We start from the raw sequence: 19,437 nt of genomic DNA on the forward strand, positions 1-19,437 counted from the left end.
TTGCTCATTTTTCTTGTCTTAATAATGGATAAATTGATGTGGCATATTGTTACCATTCAAAAACTGGGTCATTGTGACACCTACTAAATCTCATCAGTTGATAAGTTAAATCTTGATCCAAAACAAACAATAATGGCCTAGGGAGCAGAGGAAATAGACAAAAGCATTCTAAAATAGGTTAATAGTACAAACAGCGTAAATAAGAGAATATATATACAACATCGAACAAGAACAAAAATACAAGATTCATCTCAAAACCTAGTGAACTACTTTTAAAAAATGAGTATAGACCGGTCATATATAAGAACTATACAGGCTATCTCAAAATACAAAAGACTAATCACAAATATACAAAAAGAGACGAGTCAACTACGGACGCCAATAAGCTCACCCTTAGTGTGTGGAATATTAGCTACCGCAATGGGAGGAATAACGAGGTCAACTAGCGCTCAAATCTACATCAAGAAAAAAGATGCAAAATGCAGTATGAGTACTAAAATAACATATGCTCAGTGGCATCATAGGCCGATCAAGCTCGCGTGCAATAACATAATAACAAGCGAGTAAATAATGGGGTAATGATGCAATAGTAAAGGCATAACTACACATGAATCATAAGAAAGATACTAAGATAAATGGCGAAAGCAATAAAGCTATCTAAATCTATTTGAAAACCCATAATCCCAGATGGCACAACCAAAACATCACAACAATAATCATACAATCAATAACCCAGCCAAACCCCCGTACAATCAATTACTATTCAATTGACTTTATTTCAGCCTATCTTCAGAGGTCTTCATTTAGCTCATTATGTTCAATTTTAGTCAATTGTTTCATTCAACTATTTTACATACCGTATGTTCAATGTATTGACGTCATTCGGTGCTGCATCATTTTATGATGCAGTTTCAGATATTCATGACTTAGTCAGGCAGATGATAGCTTCTAACCAATAGGTGATGAGCTTTTTATTCGAGGACTCTAGTCAATTTTTAGTTCCAATATTTTATTTATATTCATATGTACTGATTAAGGGGAACATAGTGTCATGTCCTAGATACCTATATTCAGTATTAGAGAGGCTTAATAGACAGTTAGAGTTGTTATATTCAGTCTATTTAGTCCTAGTTAATTTCATGATTATGCTTCCGCTCAATAATTTTAGTTCTTATACATGCTTATATTTAGTTGTTTGTGACTTATGTCAGTATCAAAGTTAGCTTATAGTCAATTGTGACTCTAAGCACCATGTTACAATCAGGGTTAGTCTCAGATCGTTACAAGCATCTATATTCAAATTACTCTTATCTTTGATACAACCTTGTCATAATTTTGTTGCTATTCCACTACCTTTATATTCATGAAAAATTCCTGGCTTGAAATTTCCATGTCCGCTTTAGAATTTGACATCACTACTTCAGTTTCAAATTCTTCATCACTGTTGAAACATTAACTACTTCTCCTTTAACTACTCTATTTGGTACTTCTCCAATACATGATCTGTTGAATCCATGACAGCTATGGAGCTGTGATGGATCAAAATTCAATGTACTACTGTTAATTTCTTGAACGGACCCTTGTAGTGATATTATTTTGACGTTCTTGTTCATTCACTGCTTAGATTCATAAAATTCCACCACAAACAAATTACAATTCTGTATGATAAAGATTAATTTATCGATGCAAATTTAGGATAATTCTATAAATTTCTCTAAGAGGATCGCTGGCACTAATATTGGCCTCAAAGATTAATGTTTTCATCACATTGTCTTTCTGAAATGGGACAACCTTTTTGATGACCTTTAATATGTTACATGTTAGATCGAGAAAGATTTTGATAATTGACAAATAGAGGAACAAATGAAAGGAACTGGTTGCGCCAACATGTTCTTTTCAGACCGAATTCGACTAGGATAAGGAGAGCGTCAACCACGCGAATTAAAAGTTATAAAGCGGTGAAAGGGTTACTTTTTCGACAAGAAACCAGTGCAAAAAGGTTTCCTTTCATAAAAAGAATTCCTTCAAGGAAGAGGAAGCGTGCATTACAAGAATTTCTAAATTCCACATGGATAAGGAAACAGAGTTGAAGTAGGAAAAAGATTCTTGGTCTACTTAGTCTACAAATAGAGCAAGAATCTTCCAACGAAACTTGCACACTTAAACAGAGAATTACAAGTAGAATACAATCAAATAGAGCGAGTTCATATTTGAGTGATTTTCGATTACGAAGTGTAGCCAACACAAGGAAACAAAAACAAGAATTGAAGAACCGATTCATAGGCTTATGTTTTATAGTTCTTAAGTCAAGTTCGCTTGTATTGAGTTTTTATCGAGTTGTATCTTTAGTTCTTTCTAGATCCAGTGAAGTATAAACTGGAGTAGGAAAAGAGTCTTCAAGTTGGGGTGAGTTAAAGACTTGGGAACATAAACCTTGGGGGGTTTGTGTTGGAGTTTAGGAATAAGAGTTAGTTCTTAGGATTGCAAGAGTTGTAATCCGAATTCATAACTTGAAGTGGGTCGGCGATCTAGTTGGTTGTTGGCGTCTAGGAATTAGAGTTTATAATTCCTTAGGTTACATAGGTTTGTAATGTTTTGTTGAGACTCAAATTTTAATGAAGTAGAGTTAAATCCACAGAGGTGTATGTCATGGTTTTTTACCCTTTATGAGTCGGAGTTTTCCGCGATAAAATATTGTGTCATTACTTTATTTGCTTTACATAACGTAATTGATGTAATCCGCAAAGGAATAGATAGAATATTCCTGTTCCTTAGGCAAATCTGGGGGTTACTATTTTAACAATTTGTATCAGAGCAGGTTATCTTTGTAGAGTCTAATAACTCAAGATAAGATCACTATGAATTCTGCACTTCCTCTTGGACACAGTGAAGGTCAACACATCAACATACCACCATTTATTCAATGGACATTACTACGCATGGTGGAAGGTGAGAATGGAGGATTTTCTACAAGCCCATGACTATAAATTATGGATGAGAGTTATTGATGGTCCTCTTATTCCTATAATGAATGATGATGAAGGGAAAGGCATTCCAAAGCCCAAAGCTCAATATGGAGAAGCTGATTATAGAATGCTCGCAAAGAATGCTAAAGGTAAGTGCATTCTTGTATGTGGACTTGAACCTGACAAGTTCAATCACATCTCTAGTTGTACTATAACAAAACAAATTTGGGACACACTACTCAATGCACATGAAGGAACTCCCCAAGTAAGAAAATTTAGAATTGCTAGACTATGCACTGAATATGAAACATTTAAGATAGAGAATGGTGAATCACTTCAAGATATGATTACTAGATTCACTACTATTGTGAATGAACTGGTGTCTTTGGGAATGATATACACTACTAAGGAACTTGTTGATAAAGTGTTGAAGACTCTACCTAAGTCGTGGGAGATCAAGGCCACTGCAATTAGAGAAGCAAATAATTTGACAACCATGAGTTTAGATGAACTTGTAGGAAATATAAACACTTACGAGATAAATGTTGATGAAACAAAAATGAGTGGAAGAAACACATATATGATTTTTTCTTTCAAAGCAACTGAGATTGATGAATTTGATACGAATGGTGAGGACATAGCCATGATCAGCAAAAACCTCAAAAAAACTCTTCAAGAAAGATGGAAACTATGAGAAAAAAACTGCCCCCAAACAAAGAAAAAGAATCTGGAAAAGCTATGTATATTGCTTGGGGAACAAATTCAGACAACTCAAATAAAGATGATGCAGAAGATATGACTTTGATGGCCATTGAGGACTCTGAACCAGACTCTGAATCAGACACTGAGAAAAGGGAGGAAAATCTTCTTGACCTTAAAAATAAACTAAAATTCTTTTCAAAGAAAAAAATATCTTCCCTTATTTTAACTCTCATAGATAATGTTCAAGAGTTGGATGAAAACAAAGATCAGTTATTGGCTTCCTTGGACAGTTTAAAAGTTGAATATACTGATCTTGAAAAAATTAACTCTGATCTCAAGAAATAAAATCAATTCCTAAAGGAACAAGTACAACAACTTGATTCCTGCACTTTGGCTCTCAAATCTGAAATTTTGAAACAAAGTGTTACTGGGAATGGAAAAGGAAAAAATAGTGGTGACCAAGATCTAAAGAGGTTAAAAGATGAACTATTTTATGAAAGGAAAAAATCTAGAAGAATAAATCTTGACCTATATAGAACTAAGTATGAGCTTGAGAGGGCAAACAAATGGACTCAGTCCTCAATGATTGTGACTCAGCTCAATAATAGAACACATAACACTAAATCTGGAATAGGTTTTATTAAAGAAGTCCCTAAGAAAGCCTCTTATTTGTGCACACATTGTAGTAGTATTGGTCACTTAAGGGGTACCTGCCCAATAGTTATAACTCACATGAATAAAAACTTCAAAGCTACCTCAAATAGAAAAACCAACCCTGATAAAGGAAAGGAATCACGTCAAAGATACAGGTTGGAGCAAAATAAAAAATCTAAAAATGCTTCACCAATATGGATTAATAGAGATCTCATTCATCTTTTTTATCAATACAAAGGACCTAAGCTAGTCTGGGTTCCTAAATCTAACTTTCGAATTTGAAGGAAAAGTGAGAAGAAACAGGCAACATTCACCAATGAACACATATTGCTCCAGACGCATGATTGAAGCTAGAAGAAATTCCTCTCACTTGCAAAAGAAAAGGATGGAATAATAGCTTTGACAGTTAAAAAAAATTGAAAAAATGGGCAAGACTAAAGAACACAAATTGAAAGAAGGCATCATGTTGAAGGAATGAACCAAAATTCACTCAATATATTACAACTTTGTAATAACAGAAATAAGCCGCATGATGATGATGAGTTGTCAATGGTCTTTAAATCAATTATGAAGAAATATGTGAAAGAAACAGGTCCAACCTATGCAGTATCTAACAATTAGGAACATGAAAAGCCATATGAGGCGCACTCAGATGATCAAAGTGTGTAAACTGCGAGTCCAATAATCAAGACGGATGATCAACCTCAAAAAACACTTTTAAAAGGAACAATTTAGAATTTTTGGCCGTGCTGTGAGGTGAAATTGTAACATATGTTAGTTAGAGAGGTTGGCGGGGATGGTTAAGATCACGTGAGTATCCTTCAATGGCTAATGAACATTGCGCATACTGCCCTCTAATCTTGAATTTTATGCTCAATCTTGTACATTAAGTTGTATGTCTCTATACCACTTTTAAAGTCAAGTCACTCATGCACTATAGCATTGTATTTGCATAAGTTACAAGAGAGACTTGGTAAAATTGGAGCAAAATTAAGTATTATCCAGTGATCCAAGGTATGTATACTACAATTATTCATGACTAAATATAGAATCAATGCACTTGAACATGTTCTTACTACTTGTCCCAAAAGATATATCCATGTCCTATGCTCTATTTTTGATGTTGTCTAAAAGGAATCTAATCACGCTTTCTTGTGATAAAATATAATCATATCTCTACCCAAGATTAAACTCTTCATCTCAAAGGACTATAAATACCACTAAACAAATATCTTATTTAAAACTTATTTAAAGCCTTATCCTAGTGTGTCTCTCTACAACTCACACCCTTCTCTTTCATAAACTTCTTAACCAAGAAATCCTCTTTTTCTAAACTTGTGGAATAAAGTGTTCTTAAAAAAACATGTTCATGCCTGATTAATTAGAATTTATGGTTCTTAATGACATTCTTGGAGATTCTAAGTGTGATGGTCTATCTAATGTTATGATTGAGATGACTTCGGTGGATGACACCTCTACTTTGGTGCCTTCTAAAATAGAGGTTGTGGGGTAGAGATTAGGTAGTACTGGTTGATGTTTATCGTGACCAACGACACTAACCTACGGTACGAGTGTCTATGATCGTCGATAATATAGTAATCCAACTAAAGGTTGGGGTCGTGTTCCAAGGGAGTGGTTTTGAGAATTGATAGAAAAATAAAAATTAGTTCTAATTAGTCATAGCTAAGGATATTAACAATTAAAAACATAATAAATCAAAGGGGGGTGACACAAAAGTGTCAAATATCAATTTGGGGGTTTAATCACAAGTAGTAAAAACAATGAAAATAACAAGAAAATCAAGTATGGGGAAGAGTTCTTGGGGTGAGACCGCAATACAAGTTGAGATAAATCGTTGGGTACATGCCTTGTTGGGTTTCAGGTTCATGTCTATCTCCTATGTTTATGCAAATGCTTTGCTATAGCTAACTGAGTTCTTGATTTTTAAGTGTTTGTGTAGGTGATAGCCCAGTGGCCATGAGTATCGAATTTGCTTCTCTTAGTGTGGTGTATGCCTTCACAGTGTTTTATGATGTCAAAAGGGGGAAGTACATACTTGTGTAATATTTATAACCCAAATGGTCTAACTTGATCCTAATGTGTTTGCTTTGTGTATTGAGTTTTAAGAAACTGACATATAATACAGATTGATCTATTCACACAAGAAGCAATGGTTTGTCATCATCAAAAAGGGGGAATTTGTTAGATCGAGAAAGATTTTGATAATTGACAAATAGAGGAACAGATTAAAGGAACCGATTGTGCCGACATGTTCCTTTTAGACCGAATCCGACTGGGATAAGGAGAACGTCAACCACGCGAATTAAAAGTTATAAAGCGGTGGAAGGGTTGCTTTTTCGACAAGAAACCAGTGCAAAAATGGTTTCCTTTCATAAAAAGAATTCCTTCAAGGAAGAGGAAGCGTGCATAAAATTAGTTTACAAGAATTTCCAAATTCCACATGGATAAGGAAACAAAGTTAAAGTAGGAAAATGATTCTTGGTCTACTTAGTCTATAAATAGAGCAAGAATCTTCCAACGAAACTTGCGCACTTAAACAGAGAATTACAAGTAGAATACAATCAAATAGAGGGAGTTCATATTTGAGTGATTTCCGATTACGAAGTGCAGCCAACGCAAGGAAACAAAAACAAGAATTGAAGAACTGATTCATAGGCTTATGTTTTATAGTTCTTAAGTCAAGTTTGCTTGTATTGAGTTTTTATCGAGTTGTATCTGTAGTTCTTTCTAGATCCAGTGAAGTATAAACTGGAGTAGGAATAAAGTCTTCAAGTTGGGGCGACTTAAAGACTTGGGACCATAAACCTTGGGGGGTTTGTGTTGGAGTTTAGGAATTAGAGTTAGTTCCTAGGATTGCAAGAGTTGTAATCCGAATTCATAACTTGAAGTGGGTCGACGATCTAGTTGGTTGTTGGCATCTAGGAATTAGAGTTTATAATTCCTTAGGTTACATAGGTTTGAAATGTTTTGTTGAGGCTCAGTGTTTAATGAAGTAGAGTTAAATCCTACAGAGGTGTAGGTCGTGATTTTTTACCCTTTATAAGTCGGAGTTTTCTGCGATAAAATATTGTGTCATTACTTTATTTGCTTTACATAACGTAACTAATGTAATCTTCAAAGGAACATATATAATATACATGTTCCTTAGGCAAATCTGGGAGTTAGTATTCCAACATTACCAACACCAAAAAAAATTATGAGCATTGAGAAAATATTTTTATTTTTTGATTGAAAAATAAGGAGCTAGCAGACCATCCAACACACAACTTCTCATTTGATATTTGCATATGGCATAAACTTATGAACCATTTTCTCCACTTCCACCGCCTCCACCTCGAGAAGCAGAAGGGGGACGAGTGAGTCCAGAGGAGATACGTTTAGTGTTGTTGACGATATTTGGTATTGTTCATATTCCCTTTAGAGTTATTAGTGCAGGTGCAAAACATCCGTTGTTTTCTCAAAAAAATGCTAGAATATTGTATTAGAGTGAAAATTTCACTTGTAAAAAACATTTAAACATGATTTTTGACCTAAAATCTACTCTCTTTTTTGGAAGAGGAGGAGAAGGAGGGGGGTTGATTTGTGGAAATTGATTAAAGTTTTGATCTTAATTATCGTGATTGATTGTAGAGGTATTATTGTTAGAACGTTGAGGCATTGAGGTAGAGATGACTAAAGTGCTGGAAAATTTAAAAATAAAAATAATAGTACTTGATAGATTTTATTATAATATAAGGAAAAAGGCTCAAAAATGCCCTTAACGTATTAGAAATTGTTCAAAAATGCCCTCCTTCCATTTTTTGGTTTAAAAATGCCCTTAACGTTATGTTTAGGTTCAAAAATGCCCTTTAGTTAACAAAAATATGACATGGAATTTAACAAAACAAATGGTCAATTTTCATTGGTCCACGTCAAATAAAAAGCCCTACCCAAATCCAAACCCAAACCTGTTTCACTGGCGAAAAATATTAAAGCTAAAAGTCTTGCAGAATGCCTTTTTGATGAAACTCTATTCTATCAGTTTTCACAAAATCCACAACTATGCTCGTGGAAGTGCTTGAAGCCACTCTTCCCTACTAATTCTTTGAAGACTAAGAGTCAAAACATTGTTTAATAGATTTTCTTTAGCGAAAATAGCAGTTGATATTGCATTATGCCCATCAAAAATCTATTCAAGAGAAGCCAAAATTTAGCAAATTCATACAAGAAAACTGATGTTATAGCTATATCACAGGCAATTAACAGATTTACTAAAGCATATGTGATAAAGTCACTACGAAAACTAAAAAAGAGGTCAATGAAATCCTCTAATAATCAGGCTTAATCAAGAAATAGTCTTCCCCTCTCTTTGCCAAAGCACCGAAATCATTTTTTGCTTCATCCACCTAATTTCCGCCTCACTCATTCTTTCACTCTCTGTTCCGACACTATTCAAATTCTAATTCCCCAATTTCGAAAAACAAAACATAATCCCTCAAGGAACGGGTAAAAGATGCAAAGACTAATCAAAAATGGATTTGGGTTTAGCTAATTGGGTGGGTCTTTTTATTTGAAAATAAAATGATGTGGACCAATGAAAATTGATCATTTGTTTTGTTAAATTCCATGTCATATTTCTGTTAACTTAAGAGCATTTTTGAACCTAAACAAACGTTAAGGACATTTTTAAATCAATAGGTGAAAGGAGGACATTTTTTAACCATTTCTAATACGTTACGAGCATTTTTGAGCATTTTTCCTAATATTAATAATAAAAATGTGAAGAGGAAGCGGGTATATATGAGATGAGATAAGGTGACAAAACTTAGCTTCTCTCTGTCCTCTCTCCATCAAATTATACTCTCAACATACTCCCTTCATACTCTGCTGCCATGGCGGTGGCAGAGTTTATTCCTTCTTCTTCTTCTTCACTCACTAAAACCATATCTCTTTATTCTTCACAACTTTTACATGTATCAACCCACAAGCCTCGATTATCACTAACTCCTCTCCGAAGAAGTAAAATATGCTGCTCTGTTATCTCTAAGTAAGTATGTTCATTTTTCTTCACCCCTTACTACTTGTGTTAGAGAAAACCTTTTTTAACAACTTTTTTTTTTTATTGTACCAGTGAAGTTCAAGCACCAGTGCCGGTGGCGAAGGAGCCAATTAAAAAAACTGAATGCTTTGGTGTTTTCTGTCTTACTTATGATCTCAAAGCTGTAAGTTACCTTCGTAATAATGAAATTCAGGTCACCCTGGACCATTTCACTTTCTTACATCTATCATTTTGTCTCTCTAATATATACTATGCGCAAAACATATGAAAAAGAAATCACCTACTAACATTCTTTATCGACCCTAATCAGTGGGTGGAGCGAGAATTTTCATTAAGGAGGGTTAATAGTTAAGTCCCTAATGGTCCAAAAAAAATATGTAGAGTTTCTTATTGAAAGAAGAAGGAAAGATACTGTACAACTGTTGTATGTGAATAGTCGAGCAGAAACTATCTTCGGCTTTTAGTTTGTATTGTATTTTAAGAATAATTTTTTTCAACAGGAAGAAGAGACAAGTTCTTGGAAGAAGCTGATAAATGTCTCTGTTTCTGGTGCTGCCGGAATGATCGCTAATCATCTTCTTTTTAAAGTAAGAAGAAGCCCTTTTTTCCATTATTTTTAATGAGTTTTAGTTTTTTTTTACTTCAACCACAACGCAAATAATGTACAAATTTCTTCGTTAAGAGCGCAACTGTAACAAAATATTGAGCATATTACTTGATTAATTTTCCAGACTGTATCATTTAGACAGTAATAGATCAGTCATGTGATTATTAGAGTCAAAATTAATATGCATCCGCACACCAGCATCAGTAAAGCGTGACCACGTTCTTGGGATACTATAGTTGCAGAAACTCATTTATTATCTAAAGTCAGTTCTCACCATGTAGAGAATCTTTCTTTTCAATTAACTTCTTGGCTTGAATGCATCTGTGACCGGACCGGGTTCTTTATGTTATCTAATATCCTTTCAAATGGATCAAGCTGATTGCTGGACTCACAGTTCATCTATTAATGACCTTAAAGTATGAATTAACGGTTTGAACTTATGCTATCTAGCACCATTATGTTTGTTCTTATGAACCATTTCTTCATAGGTGAAAATTCCGGAAGCTTTTTAATCAGTACTCATAAAGCCTCGGAAAGTATGTAATGATTTCAATTTTTCCAGCTTGCATCAGGTGAAGTTTTTGGGCCAGATCAACCAGTTGCATTAAAATTATTGGGGTCTGAGCGGTCGACCCAAGCCCTTGAAGGTAGGTATTTTCCCTGTACCATCAGCATCTACATTTTTGGAGGATCCTTCACGGACATAAATATGTTGTTTCCTCTTTTCTCTTATCTAATTCCTTTCATATTTTGTGGGTGTGGGGGTGGACGGGCGGTATGTTTGTAACTTAACTGTAGGATGAACTGTTTTAGCTATCTTTATATGGTCAGATGATTTAAGCACTTCCAAACAAGCATTATTAAAATAAAATTAAAATGTGCTTGTTGTCTGACATTCGATAAAGAATGTTCATTTTCTTATTTATAGTAGTTTATATGGGTTTCGCAACTTTCAGCTCTTTGCTCCACTTGCTTTCTATGATATTCATTCTCACTAACTGTAGGAAAAGGATGGAATTCCTACTTCTGTTAGTAACAGTTGATGAATTTCTTCTTTACTAACGGTTAGATGTCACCATTCAGGAGTTGCTATGGAACTAGAGGATTCCTTGTTTCCGTTGCTTAGGGAGGTCAGCATAGGCATAGATCCTTATGAGGTGTTCCAGGATGCTGAATGGGCACTTCTCATTGGAGCAAAGCCTCGAGGTCCTGGAATGGAACGAGCTGGCTTATTGGATATAAATGGGCAAATCTTTGCTGAGCAGGTATCTTCTTCTAGTTGTTATCCTCATAAGTTAGAGTTAACATGTTGAGTAAAGTTTTTCATATCTTTTTCCAAATCATTACAGGGAAAAGCTCTCAATGCTGTTGCATCTCGTAATGTCAAAGTTATAGTGGTGGGAAACCCTTGTAATACCAAGTAATATACTATTTCACTGAATGCCAAATCTCCTTTTATACCCCTCTCTGTTCATTGCTAATATCTTCCTATTCCTCTCTAGTGCATTGATTTGTTTGAAAAATGCTCCAGACATACCTGCAAAAAATTTTCATGCATTAACAAGATTAGATGAAAATCGAGCAAAATGCCAGGTAAGCCATCATATGGTTTAGCAGGCTCTTTTACACGGTGAATACAAAAGGTAAGATACAGTTTTATGGTTGTGCAGCTTGCTCTGAAAGCTGGAGTCTTCTATGACAAAGTATCTAATATGACCATCTGGGGAAACCATTCAACTACTCAGGTTTCTCATAAGATTCTCATTCATTGGTGCCAAAGCTATTTTCACTTGCTTACTGTTCCTGCTATAAGTTAGATCAGTTTCTTGCTATCAGGTTCCAGACTTCTTAAATGCAAAAATTAATGGTTTTCCGGTCAAAGACGTCATTAGAGACTCTAAATGGTTAGAGGAAGAGTTCACTGAAAAGATTCAGAAGGTATGGTTTCAAACTTGAGAGTTTTATTTTGTGCCTGTCATGTGTTTTTGTCAAAAGATTCTAAAGCTTAGGCATTGATCTCCAGAGAGGTGGTGTACTTATTCAGAAATGGGGAAGATCTTCTGCTGCATCTACTGCTGTATCAGTTGTTGATGCAATGAGGTCTCTTGTGACTCCTACACCAGAAGGCGATTGGTTCTCCACTAGCGTAAGCTTATGAATTCTTCTTTGTAAGAGAATTAAGTTGTCTATTAGTGCCTTCAATGATCTATTATAGGAAATGAGCATGCTAAATATTGATTCCCCCCAACCCACCCACCTTCCCACCCGGGTTTCAGGAGATACTGTTATTAGAAGGTGGATGAGTTTCGCTTTGTTCATTTTTTAATTCCACGTGGAGGTTTATCGACTTATATACTGGACACATGTGCGGATACACCCACCTTTTGTGTTGTGTGTGTGTATTTATACCAAATCTTTTACTCATTATCACAAAGGAGCTCAGTGGCATCCCACAGCCACAGACTTTATCCTGATCAAATAGGCATAATTAGCTGAAATGGAAGCCATATTTTTATTGTATAAACTTATAAACATTTAATCCAACCATATCTGTTATGATATAGAGTAACTAGTTTTATGGCTCCTTATTTTCCGGTTGCATGGTATATGATGGTTATTTATGAGTTTCTTAGTAATTAGATCTGATAATGTAGGTGTACACCAATGGAAATCCTTATGGGATAGCAGAGGATATAGTTTTCAGCATGCCATGCAGATCAAAAGTTAGTTATTTACCTCAGTTCCCAGTTTCATCTGGTGTTTTTTGTGCAAATCAATATCGGGTCTAATATACTTATTGCTTGCAGGGTGATGGTGACTATGAACTTGTCAAGGATGTATTAATGGATGACTACCTCCAAAGCCGAATAAAGAAGGTTATCTCCCTTTTCTCTTAGATTTTGGAACACTTTTTTCCCTTCATAAGTAAAATGTCATTTCATTGGCCATGGAGCATGTCGAACATATAAAGCCAAAAAGCTCCAATTCCGTGCTTTCACATAGACATTCATGAAGCAGTTAATTAATCTGGTGTTTGTCTACGATTTTGCAGTCAGAAGATGAATTGCTTGCTGAGAAGAGATGTGTCGCGCATCTTACAGGAGAGGTGAGATTTTGTTTTACTTACTTTGTTTTTCCCCCTCTCCTCAGGGTAGTGAGTACTAAGCCACTGGTATTAGTCATTTAAATTGTGTTTTTCCCAGTGGACTGAGTCTATATTTTCTCTTTTTAGGGTATTGCTGTATGTGATCTGCCAGGAGACACAATGCTCCCTGGAGAAATGTGAAACTATAGAGCCAGGTTATCAACGGCTTTTGACCTTTGCAGAACGGGTTTAGATCCTATGAACACAAAGGTAAATGAAAATGTAATATGTATGCAAATGATCTTTGAAGTTGACTAGATCTGATTGCTGCTAGGGGTGGGCGTTAAGGCAATACAGATTGGATATGAAAGCTTCGGCTTGGAATTTTTGATTTTCAGTTGAGAAATGACAATCCAAATCCAAACTAAATAGTTCGGATTGGTTCGGTTTTGGAATGATCTGTTTGGCATTTTGGGCTATTTGGCTTTAATTTACTGATGTCCTCATCGTCAAGAGTCTACAGATGGCATTTGCAGCAGCCTCAGTCTACTACCTACAGTAAATGAAAATTTTGAACTAAATATATAGGTGTACGTATTGGAATTTTTGTCAAGAGTAGTAGTGAGGTGCTGAGAATCTTTTTTGAGAAGAAAGAACTTTGAACCCTTGTGTTGATTTGACTTGCTAGACTTTACCTAGCACAAATCGAAGTCCCAATTCTGAAGCTCATGGAAAGAAGTAGGACTCGAAAGAATAAGGAACAGAAGCAGCCCCTGGATACCATAAATGTTTGCTTTTACAAGAAAGCTAGCAACTGATTCCAAAGTGGCAGAATTATCACTACCTGGAGACATGCCAAAAGATAAGATAATGTTGCAATAAAGATGACCAGTCTGTCATGTTGCTTATTTGAAACATGCACTGAACTTCAGAACATCCTTTGTAGGTAACTCCAAAGCAAACGCAGGAATAATACTGCCCAACATCTGGCTTGCCTGCTTCATAAAACGATGCCCACTGTATCCATTATCCAATTAGGACTCAAGGATCAAAACCCAAATTCTTATTTGCATCAAAGTACATAAGGTACTCCTCAAGCAACGTCAAACCCTGAGTTTGAAAGATCATAGGAGTGCTCCATCTTTAAATTGCAAGTTATCACTTGTATCATTTAGTGGCCTGTTTCTTGCTTGATTCAGTATCGCAGTCATGCTTGACTGGATCAAGGGACTTATTTGCTTCCTCACTGTTAGTGCCATTTCTGCCATCAGATCAGTTTGTACCAATAGGTGCACTGTCACTGTGAGTTCCAAGCATCTTGTGCAAGATATTAAGAAGAAGTTAGTACCGGTTGCCTTGTGCCAATTTTAGTGAAATTAAGCCAGCCATTGATTTTATTTGATCTGGAAACTAAAGATATTATGAAAGCTTCATCAATGCAGATGTTGGCCTGGAAGATGATATGGAGAGTAAAATTTCCTGATGAAATAGCATGCTTTACATGAATACCGGAAAGAGAGGCTCGAGACAATCTTATGAAAAGAGGAACAACTGTGCTACATGAGGCAGAGATATCAATCATCTCTTTTTTCACTGCGAAGTAACAAATGAAGGTTGGAAGATTTTGATCAGCTCAAGGGGAAGCTGGCTAGGAGAGTTCAACAAGTGTTATCTTGCTGGAACAGAGATGGGAACCTGTCAGGACACAGAGAGAGATTTGTAGATTATCCCGACTTGCATTTGATGAACAATTTGGAAGATCAGAGGAGGATAATGGTAGCTCTATCCGAAAGATAAAGATGAACTATCTAGTCCTTTTCTATTTTTGGTGTACACGAATATCTTCATGAAGCATGCACATAAAAGATGAAATACCTGCTCAAGGTCATATCCATCTGGGTGCACCAATATTATGAGTTGATAAAAACAATAAAATGTGGTTTTAGCTGGGATCAAACCGTGGCAGCATGGGAAGTTGCGCTATCTTGTACCAGCAACACTAACTGGATCCCTACTAACTGCCCTTTTATGCTTTTCATGAGGACACTATTAGTTATATTTATTTCTTTCAGTTTTTCAAAATAGATATACAGATAAAAAAAATTGAAGTTAACCGGTGCACCTACACCCCACCTATACATGTGGGTCCGCCTCTGCATAGCACAAATACATCCTTTTCACCAAAAAAGAAGTGTGAAAACTAAGAAAAAGAGGAAAATAAACTGGAAGGTAATTTAAACATCAGGGATGAAAACACCTTGGATAATAAACTATTTCAATTTGGTATTTTAATCTTAGTGGTGGTAGTGGGAGGTGCAACTCTTGCTAGATTTCTGATAAACAACCAGAAATAATAGCTGTCTGTTTACCTATAGGGGCAGTTTGGGGTATGCTTCAAAAAATTTACTTCATAAATATCTTATTCAAGGAGAAGCAAAAACACCAACCTGATGTTAGAAAAGATCTATACAAAGTCATAGCTCTATCATGCTCAAAATATCATTACAGTTCTCTATCAATAATTCAATCATATCAAAATGTAATATAAACTTAACTATAAAGAGGCTTACGAAATTTAGAAGGTGTCTAGATTAACTTATTTTTAAGTACTTTTGACTTTTAAGCAGGTGTTTGGCAAAGATACAAATTAAAAAGTATAAAAAGAAAAGTCAAAAATCAAAAGTAGGTAGCTACATACTTTTGACTTTTAAATCACTTTAAAAAAATCTTATCCAAACACCCCCTTAAACTTGTTGGTTATTGAGTTTAAATCGTGGGTTACTGCAACACCTCGGATTTCGAAAATGGAATAGATTGCATGAATTTTGGCTACTGGTTCAGGTCTACGAGACCAGTCTACGGTTCGTAGAACTTTCTACGGGTCGTAGACCAATCTCGTAGAAAGGGGGGAAATAATTTTTGAAAATCAAGTCCCAGACTTCATCCTACGGTTGACCAAGACGGTCCTTCGTATGGTCTATGGGTCGTAAATGTGTTTCGTAGAAGCTATCCAGACTTAAGTAAAATTTTGGAGTTAAAGTTGAATTCTACAGTTAGGGTCTAAGGTCCGAAGGAAGTCCTACGAGTCGTAGAAGGGTCCCGTCAAAAGTTGAGTAATTTTAAGGCCCAATACTTGGTCTACGGTTGATCAAATACGAACCGTAGAAAGTTGTACGGTCCGTAAGTTTGACCCGTAGTCCAGCTCAACAATTAATTTTTAGGGGCTTTTGGGTTTTTTTCTAAATGTTTTAAGCCAATACTATATCGTTTTGACATCTATCTTAAGCCCTATATAAAAATTTTAAGTCCTAAATCTACCCACTTTAAACCCATTCACCTATTTCCCCAAAACTTAGCCAAATTCATTCTCTTAAATTCCCTCTCAACCTAAGGAAGAAAAATAAGTTAGGGTTCACTCCAAGGTCTTCCATTCACCATTCATCTTGGGCTTGAGTAGCAAGGTATGTGGGTATTGACCCATGGAGTCCATTCCTTCATGGGGTCCCCAAGGTTTTCAAATTCTCAATTCAATTTCAATTGATCAAATTAGTGTTTTTCTTAGTTCTATATGAGTCTTATTCAATTATGATCTTTATTGTTGTTTAAATCTTTTATTGCATGATTTAATGTAAATTACATGATATCTAGTTGAAGTTATATGAACCCAAGCATGATCCATGACTTCCAACTATGAACTTATGAAAAATCCATGAACCTATGCACTATGAATTTTGAAAGAATATGCATGTCTTGTGAAAATGATGTTTATGATGATATGGTGCTTTTAAATGAAAGTATTAATGATATATTGTTGTAAAAGGTTTTCTCACATACCAATATGATCATGATTGTGAAAGGTGTTTCTCACATATCACATTGGTGAAAGGTTTTTTCACCTACGTTTGAATTGTAATTTAAGGAGCTATTCTATGATATGGTCTTTAAGATGTGGATTGGTATTGAATATCGCCTTTCCTATGTAATAATGATATTTGGACTTTTATCTATTCTGTTGGATTTAGACTTAGCACCGAGAGGGCTATCTTTGAGGTGGAGACTCAAATAGGGTAGTCTCTAGTAGCAACCTCTAGTCCCAAACTACGTGTCCCTGTAGGATTGTCTTAAATGACCTATCTAGTGGATCCACTTTAGCAAAAGATGATGTGTACTGATTCTACTTTGGCAAGTAGAATCCCCTTATTTCGATATGAGAGAGATATTGGATTCCATGATATAAATCTTATGGTCTTATTGTCGGTTAAAGCTAATATCCCACAAAAAACGATTATGCTTCTTCAAAGCTTTCTTATTTCTCTTCTTTTAAATGTGTTGACCATATCTTATGATTTACATGTCATCGATTCTTTAAAGCTTTAAATGTTCAAATGTTAGTCATGAATTACATGTTTAAGCTGTGTCATCATGTATATTTATGCATATTGCCTCATACTTACTACATTCCATGTACTAATGCATACTTGTGCCTACATTATCTTATTAATGTAGGATCCGACGCTCCTACCTCTCACACTCGTGGCTAGTTGATCATTCTACCGGATTCAAGAGTTGGTGAGTCTTTATGTTTCGAGGATCGAGACACATTTACTTGTTTTATGTATTTTTAGTTTACGGATGATATATGTGGTGTATGAGTTACGTCTGAACCACTTTTTTTTATGTTTAGATGGCTTGTTGAGATTATGTGTCACGATCCGAGCCTACACCCTGGACGTGGTCGGCACTCGAGAACCATTGTTGGTCCCCAAGCGAACCCTCATCCTAGCTAATTACAAGCGGAAGACTAACTTGTAAAAACTGAATAAAAATTCATGAAACTCAATTACAAAGCTTTAACTCAAATGAAAAACTCTGAATAAAAATAAATTATTCAATTCGCCATAAAATAGGCAACTTAAGTCTTTAAAACATTTAATAAAATAAATAAAAAGACTTTTGAAACTATACAGTCTATCTATGAAGCCTCTAAATGACAGAGATGGAAGTCAGGACAAAACCACGACCTCCTAACAATTGATATAACTGAAAGTAAAAGTGGAACCCTCCGGAAGCAAGGAGGCTCACCATAGCTAACTCGAACTCCATGTGGTATCAACGAAGCTCCTGTTGATGACCCTGAACACCTGTATCTGCATCATGAAATAATGCAGGCCAAATGACTCAGTACGTGGAATGTACAAGCATGTAAGGGAAATTCTAAAACATAAACATAAGCTTGGACTTGATAAAAAGGAAACATACTTACCTCTTTTCAAACTTACTCAACTCAAGGAATATTCAAGGATACTCAAAACTATTCAAACTTACTCAACTCAGAAGTACTCAAGGATAAGATACTCAACTTGAAATACTCAAGGATAAAGCAATAGTAAAATATGCAATATATATATATATATGAAAAGCTTTAAAACTGTAGATAGCAACTCAATGTGTTGAAAAAATACATTAATACTCGATATGTATATAAAAACACAATATAACTCTCTGGGAGTTTCTCTAATTGACAACCATTACTATGAGCTATGTGATGATATATCGTCTTGTCCACGCTACCAGAAATATCCTACACTTTGTCAAGGTATAAGACCTCTCAACTAAGTGGATCCACTAGTCTGTGCTAAAAAGCACTAAGGAATCATCTAAAAAGTATGACCCTTTCTACCCACGTTGGCTATATGGTTTATAGAGACTTGAGTTATCTGAACTCGTCCCCATATCGGTGCTCAATACTACTCCCAAAATATACTCAGTTCATATATTTTAAAAACATAACTCTTTCTATGGTTTGAGATTATTACTCAAAATCTTTCTGTAAAAAAAGAGATGTTACTCAACTGCTCAAAACTCTTTTGGAAATCTCAATTTCCTCCTCTTTTATATGTGAAAACATTTACTCTTGGGAATACTTAGTTCTCATATATCATTTTAAAGAAAATGACTCGACTCTACTCTTTATCAACTCAAGTGCTCAAGTCTTAAAACAAGTTTGGAAAAAATTGTAAAAGACTTCTCAGAATAAAGTTCATGCCGAATTATGGACGTGAACGACTAAATTCAAGGTTTTCAATAATCATAAATATAGAACTCAATAGTCGAAACTCAACAACTCAGAACTCAAGAACTTCAATGATAATACTCATTTCAAGAATGCTCGACTCAGAGAATTCATGTGGAATTATGGACATGAACTACTCAACTCAAGGACTCAAAGATACTTCTNNAAACTCTTTTGGAAATCTCAGTTTCCTCCTCTTTTATATGTGAAAACATTTACTCTTGGGAATACTTAGTTCTCATATATCATTTTAAAGAAAATGACTCGACTCTACTCTTTATCAACTCAAGT

The 19,437-nt window shown here is 35.3% G+C and overlaps 1 protein-coding gene across 2 annotated transcripts in view; it reads left to right on the plus strand.

Annotated features, from left to right (window-relative positions):
* The window catches only part of LOC125857508 (malate dehydrogenase [NADP], chloroplastic), a 1,084,261-nt gene extending 1,070,716 nt beyond the window's left edge, over positions 1-13,545 (plus strand). Inside the window, exons 2-15 of one of the 2 annotated variants that reach the window (XM_049537112.1) lie at positions 9,243-9,369; positions 9,454-9,544; positions 9,882-9,968; positions 10,551-10,635; positions 11,072-11,253; positions 11,338-11,408; positions 11,491-11,581; positions 11,659-11,733; positions 11,825-11,926; positions 12,012-12,134; positions 12,643-12,711; positions 12,796-12,864; positions 13,041-13,094; positions 13,221-13,545. In XM_049537112.1, the coding sequence (XP_049393069.1) occupies positions 9,942-9,968; positions 10,551-10,635; positions 11,072-11,253; positions 11,338-11,408; positions 11,491-11,581; positions 11,659-11,733; positions 11,825-11,926; positions 12,012-12,134; positions 12,643-12,711; positions 12,796-12,864; positions 13,041-13,094; positions 13,221-13,274 (1,002 nt within the window). In that variant the 5' untranslated portion in view covers positions 9,243-9,369; positions 9,454-9,544; positions 9,882-9,941 and the 3' untranslated portion in view covers positions 13,275-13,545. Of the gene's footprint in view, positions 1-9,214; positions 9,370-9,453; positions 9,545-9,881; positions 9,969-10,550; positions 10,636-11,071; positions 11,254-11,337; positions 11,409-11,490; positions 11,582-11,658; positions 11,734-11,824; positions 11,927-12,011; positions 12,135-12,642; positions 12,712-12,795; positions 12,865-13,040; positions 13,095-13,220 lie in introns of those variants that run through there. The other variant, XM_049537111.1, reaches the window with a different exon arrangement.
* Positions 13,546-19,437: the final 5,892 nt, after the last annotated feature.

The sequence above is a fragment of the Solanum stenotomum genome, chromosome 3 (genome assembly GCF_019186545.1).
Source record: "Solanum stenotomum isolate F172 chromosome 3, ASM1918654v1, whole genome shotgun sequence".
NCBI classification, from domain to species: Eukaryota; Viridiplantae; Streptophyta; class Magnoliopsida; order Solanales; family Solanaceae; genus Solanum; species Solanum stenotomum.